Source organism: Opisthorchis viverrini (assembly GCF_000715545.1).
Source record: "Opisthorchis viverrini unplaced genomic scaffold opera_v5_241, whole genome shotgun sequence".
Lineage (NCBI taxonomy): Eukaryota > Metazoa > Platyhelminthes > Trematoda > Opisthorchiida > Opisthorchiidae > Opisthorchis > Opisthorchis viverrini.
Window position 1 is genome coordinate 672,868 of NW_008751893.1, and position 5,892 is coordinate 678,759.

The window sequence follows — 5,892 nt, forward strand, 5'->3', positions numbered from 1 at the left end:
AAAGAACGATTGAAGTCCGGCAGCTAGTCGATTTTCTTCATGGACCCTCATTGCGTGACCGCGATACACAGAAAGGAATTATGTTCAAATTTGGTGGTCATCAGCCCTGATGATGTTTATTCTTTGAGCTGTTGCTGTCCGCCCGCGATCAAAGCGGTCAGCGCGCTGGATTGTTTCTTACTTTTTGGACGACTTGAAAGTAAATTAGGCGTATTGCGTGTGTTTCGCCGTCTATGATAAGACTAAAATGGCAACGGTTGTACTTGTTTGCTATTTTCGATACGTGCGTAACTTGACAGAATATGGAACTGGCAAGACAGTGGCCAGTAGACCAGCGCAAGCGGGATTTTTAGTGATAACTTTGCGGGGCCATTCAATTTGTACTAAATTTAGGGAGTTTGATAACTCGGATCAGCTTTGTTGAAGTTTACTCAAAACAACTTGTTCCTGTGGTTTTTCAAATATCATTGGAACAGTACAAGGCCGAGGGTTGCTAGCGTATGAAAGAACCAGCTTTTGTTAATGGGGTTTTGGGTGAACGAAGCGTGGCGGTATATTGGAGATCCCTGAAATCTATGGTGCTTTTGGGAGAGCAGGTTTAGGTGCAAGTGTTGCTCTGGGAAGTTGAATTTCCGTGATGTGCCAAAACCTGTGGTGCTTTGCGGCTGTAATTTTTTTGCGCTACTTTTGCAACTTTTTGGCCGATGAGATGGGCCTTTCTCAGGACTCTCAGGCGGCGGACCAATATTCAGTTTGGCGGAGGGCATGGGTTATTTCCGTGTTTTTCCTCGGGTTTAATGACTTATCAGCAAAATGAGGATCCGAGGGAGAACAACGTCCCTCCGGGCCTGTGCGTCGTGCAACTCCACGAATAATGAATGGCTCCAGTTATGCGGTCCACTGGCCCTTCTCTGTGGGACCACATGCAGGAGCCCGCTTATTTCCTCCCGGGCGCAGATATCGACGGTCTAGCGTAAAGCGTGAACCATGTCCTAACTTATTATCATGTCATCAGAGTACAGTGGCAATAAGCCATGCATTGAACTATCAGGGCCCAGGGGTATCAGAGGGTCCAACACCAGGTTTTCTGGAACCTCCCAGGTAGTGTGGATGAGAGAAACATCAATATGTAACAATAATAACAGGCTTATTCTCCAACTTCCAGGGGGTGTGCCTATAAGACAAACTCATTAGTCTTCGATGGCGGAAGTTTACTGGAACCTTCCGGGTGGTGTGGATGAGAGAAACATCAATATGTAACAATAATAACAGGCTTATTCTCCAACTTCCAGGGGGTGTGCCTATAAGACAAACTCATTCGTCTTCGATGGCGGAAGTTTACTGATCGGCCATCAATTGGGCAAATGTGCTTAAAGAGTCCCGAACCGATACGACGTCCCTAACCAATGGGGTTAGATGAATTTCCAAGCATATCACCAAACATCTCAACGAGGGCTGAAAAAACTGGTAAGCCCTCAAAAGCGGTCAGCGGTTAACCATGAGTGGACCTCAAAATAGGCGACAAGCATTAGGAATCGGATACTTGAAGACATACGAGTTAATTGTTTTTATTTCTTCGACGTTGTAGGCTACTAAAAGCCACTCCAGGAATTCAGTTTTGAATGAAATGGTTACCATGTACTAACGAAACCAGTTACCCAAAAATGGCGTACCTATGGTCATTTCGCGCACCAATTACAGCCTTGTTATGCACCGCACAAACTTCAGCCCTAGCAACCGCAATAATTTGTCCCCCGGGATTAGATGACTGTAAGACCCGATGCACCGTTCAGGCTCCTGTTAATCCATTTCTACGCCTTCGAAACACTTCAGCCATCGAAATGAACCATGTTACTGGATCCTTCTCGAAAATATAACTACCGATTCATGCATGTTTCATTTTATGCCTCAATCTTAGAGCATGTTACCATTCCTCCTTATTGTCGATGAGACAGGTTCTCCACCAAGAGCTCTATTATTCATGAACCAGGTCGCCAGCGCAATCTTCCAAGTTCATCTACTTCCTTATTTAAAACGTCAGCCTTTGTTTCAAAAATGCTTATTCAGAAAATATAATTGGTTTGAGGTTAGCCCCTCGAAGATCTACGATTTGTCAACGCATGAAGTCTTGATCTTCCACTTTTTTCCAGCCAAGCTAATTAGCTCCGTACACCAGGGCAAAAGAATTCGGCACACCTGGACAACATCAGCATCAGTATTTTAAATGTATTGAATTATTAGATATCGTTTTTGCGGCAGAGAACGCAGAGGTCTTCAGATGCCTATACACGAGACCAGTATTGCGTTGCCTTCACCTGTTTGAAAGTAGAATATACCGGCTTCGATCAGTGAGACGTTCAGTTGGGGTCGGCCCTGCAGTCCAAAGAAATCCTGACGCACCCAGCGCATAAATCTTGACGGTCTCAATCCATAGAACAGACGTTAGATTCAGTTTGTGTTCCAAACCCACTCCTGACAGTGGAATGGAAGCACCCAACTTATCCTGACAGTCAGCACCATCGTCCGTACCTCTTTTTATCTAACCAAATCGGGACACACGTGGCTAGCAAGTCCGGTGGACAGAGGAGAAAAACCGAAGCAGCGCGGAGGCTAGTTCAAACCGTAAACCAAGCCCACTTGGTTATCTGGAAACTTGTACTTCCAGTGAATAATTTATACGCTGAAGAATTCATCTCTCGTGTCACACTGAAATACTACATATTGCCGCAACAACGTTAAAAGTAGCGCGCTCCTTATAGGCGGATTGAATGATACTGGTCTCTGTCCTGGATTTGATGCGAACCATTTGTGCAACGTTCTGCTCAAACCACTAAGCCTCTCCTGCGAAAGCAAACATGTGTCTCTGGGCTGCTCAAGTCATGAGGCATTTACTCTGATAAAACTTCACTCTTGGATCTGACGTTGAACTCGAGCGACTTGTACCAGCTTTGAGCCCAAGTCTTAAGCTCTGATTCCTATGTACGGTAGCAATAAATGCAAGCACGAGCACGCGGCTTTGACAAGCGAGGTAAGTGTTAACTTGGCAAAACCTCACTGTTGTAGTGCTTCAGTTGCATCACCTGTGTAACCGAAAATATTGCCGGCCGTCGGGGCAGGAGCGCATTATCGCTACATCATTGAAAACGTAGAACAAAACTGCGCCTGAAATCTGCGCGTGATGTCGTGCGGAAACATCAAACTTTGAACCCACCGGGCGTCGGTATCCTGTGATCTATCTTGGCGACTAACGGTAAAATAGATCTATCCACTGGTTGTTGATCAGGTGGCTGTTGAATCGGTATCCTGTGATCTATCTTGGTGACTGACAGTAAAATAGATCTATCCACACCACCACCAAAAAACGTTGTAAACAGCCGCATGCTCTGCCTTCGTGAATGATCTCCATAGACGCGCAGGTTATAGTTGTGTATCCACTCCACCACCAAAAACGTTGTAAACAGCCATATGCTCTGCCTTCGTGAATGATCTCCATAGACGCGCAGGTTATAGTTGTGCTGGATTTAAGCCACCAAACCGAACGCAGCCCCTGATACAACGTCGTTTTGCCGCAAACATACCGGACGTCATCTGTTGCTGTAGTCATCTGTAACCAGGATTCTCCGCCAATCACCCGAAGACTGTTCCTCTGGGTTATCCAAATACACGTCTATTGAACATCGCCCTGAACCTCGCACCATGACCCTCCAGATCGGCGACGGCGCTTCGGAATTTCCTCCCTTTAGCAACCCCCTAGCTTTCAAACACACCTATGTAGGGAACGCATTAGAAGACCTTATACACAGAGCAAGTAGTTCACGCTTGCAGATACTAGGCGGCTTTAAGTAACTATAATGCCCCGTCTTACCAATTCATAAATGCACGCATGTTGAGCTGATACTTGCAACCGGATTTTATTGCGAGAAAATCTAAGCACAATGGATACCATCACACGAATTCCATGATGGGCTAAGAATTCTGTCGCCTGAATACCACACGGATGAAACGGGAAAATTTCAAGCCATCGGTCTAACAGCTAACGAGCAATAATAGTAACTTTGTGGCATAAGAATGAGTCAAGTCCATTTTGTTCCTGACGGCCAGTAGATATAAGACACATGCTTCTGGCTGAAACAGTGCTTGGTATGGACAACGACGTCCATATAAGGGTGACTTTGGCACCTTCGTAAGCTGAACCTTCTGAACTACCTGAAGTTTCAAGGCCAAACTTTCTCAAAAATAAAATTCCCAGGACCCCTCATATATTGTACATCTGACTCGATGATGGGCCGCAACTACAGGCTCGAATCGAATGAACGACGTTATCATGGAAGCGGCGTGTCCTGGATTATGGTGCTGGAACTCGCTTTGCACGAAGCCATCATGACTCGACAACTACTGGCGACGAAATAAAAAAACTACGTGCGTGCCGCTGATATGGAAACGGAATTTTATTCTGAGGGACAGAGATAGGGATTGCCTTAGAATATTCTGGATAAACCGGAGCAGGACGGACCAGACTACCAACAACTCTGGTTAGGTACCAGTATGTATCTTCGGGCAGAAAACTGTATTCCGTAGAAGGTCGAGCGGCATGCGCTCAGACAATCCTGTTTTTGATCAGCAGGGTATGCGAGGGGCATTGCACATTTTTTGGACTCAGAGCTGTATCTGTTCGCAATGATGGAAGTTTGAATGTTTTGTCGTTTACTTTCGTATGGCTGTGTGGTTTGTCTTCGAAGCACAAAGATGCTGTTAGTAATAAAAACAATGACGTTTACTCCCAAGTTGTAGGTGAAGTTTCGTCAAAAATATCCTTGAGGAGTAAACCATTCAAATAACGGTTTATGTTTGTTCGAACATTCATGTTGGATTCTAGAAGTTAATAGCAATGCGTAGACACAAACGCTGAGTAGATGATGTATAGATCTCTACGACAGACTGTGGAAAATGAGACAAAGGGGCGGGCCTCAGCATAGGAACCCGTTGAGTTACCGAAGCTCTCAGCTGAAGCAGTTTAAGCACGTAAGCACAAGAGTTGGGGTTTGGCGTCCATGAAGGAAGCACTTGGTTTTCGTGGGGATGCTAATGTGGTTTAATGTGTGGTGGTTGCAAGTTATCGATAGGACGGTAGAACAATTTTCGTTCCTCGCGAGTAACTGGTAAGTACCTGGAAGTAATGAGCTTCACTGTACTGGCGTTGGCAAGCTTGCTACATGAGAAAGCCTAATAGGGCAATAGTCAAATTAAAGGATGAGCGCAAATACTAAGGTAAGTTAACGCTGCTGACGGGCAAGGCCCTAAAACATCTCACGACACCTGATTTCGAGATTCGAGTTTCCCATTTCCTATTAAATTTAGACGGGCCGAGTTCCACGTTTCTCGAAAACATTCATCGTTACGTGGGTGGTTATTGACAGCAGTTTTGGGAATATTCTTTTCTAAAAGTGATTGTTCGGAACCAAGTCATTTCTGAAGCGTCGATATTCTACCAGAAGAAAAACAAGCTCATCCAAGCGTGTCTTGCAGCAGTAAGACGTTGGCGTAGGCATAATAACTCATAGGACAGACACACTTAACGGCCGAGACCGAGGTCCCATGGAGAACACTCGGTCAGGGTTTTCAAAAAGCGCTGTTGTAAGCTACAGATATTCTGTGGAATCCCGTGCGAGTTAAATGAGGAGAGTCCACCAGGTCAGTTGAAGAATAAGAAGAGATTTCAGGCAGACTGCTGCCGATGTGGTTGGGGTGGTTTATTTGAAGTGAGCCGAATGTCCAGCTATTCAGCGTGTCTAGTTCTATATTCTCTAACTGTAAATGTTTGCCAAGTCCCATTGGAAGCTCTTGGTTACTTGAAGCAAAATAGTAGTCTAGAAACCACTGTCCCGACTTTAT

General features: G+C 45.3%; 1 protein-coding gene across 1 annotated transcript in view; it reads right to left on the reverse strand.

Moving 5' to 3' along the window:
* Positions 1-116: 116 nt before the first annotated feature.
* Positions 117-5,892, reverse strand: part of T265_08789 (hypothetical protein) — a gene marked incomplete at both ends in the record, with an annotated part of 16,053 nt that continues 10,277 nt past the window's right edge. The window contains one exon of the mRNA XM_009174689.1: positions 117-231. Coding sequence (XP_009172953.1) covers positions 117-231 — 115 coding nt within the window. The remainder of the gene's footprint in view (positions 232-5,892) is intronic.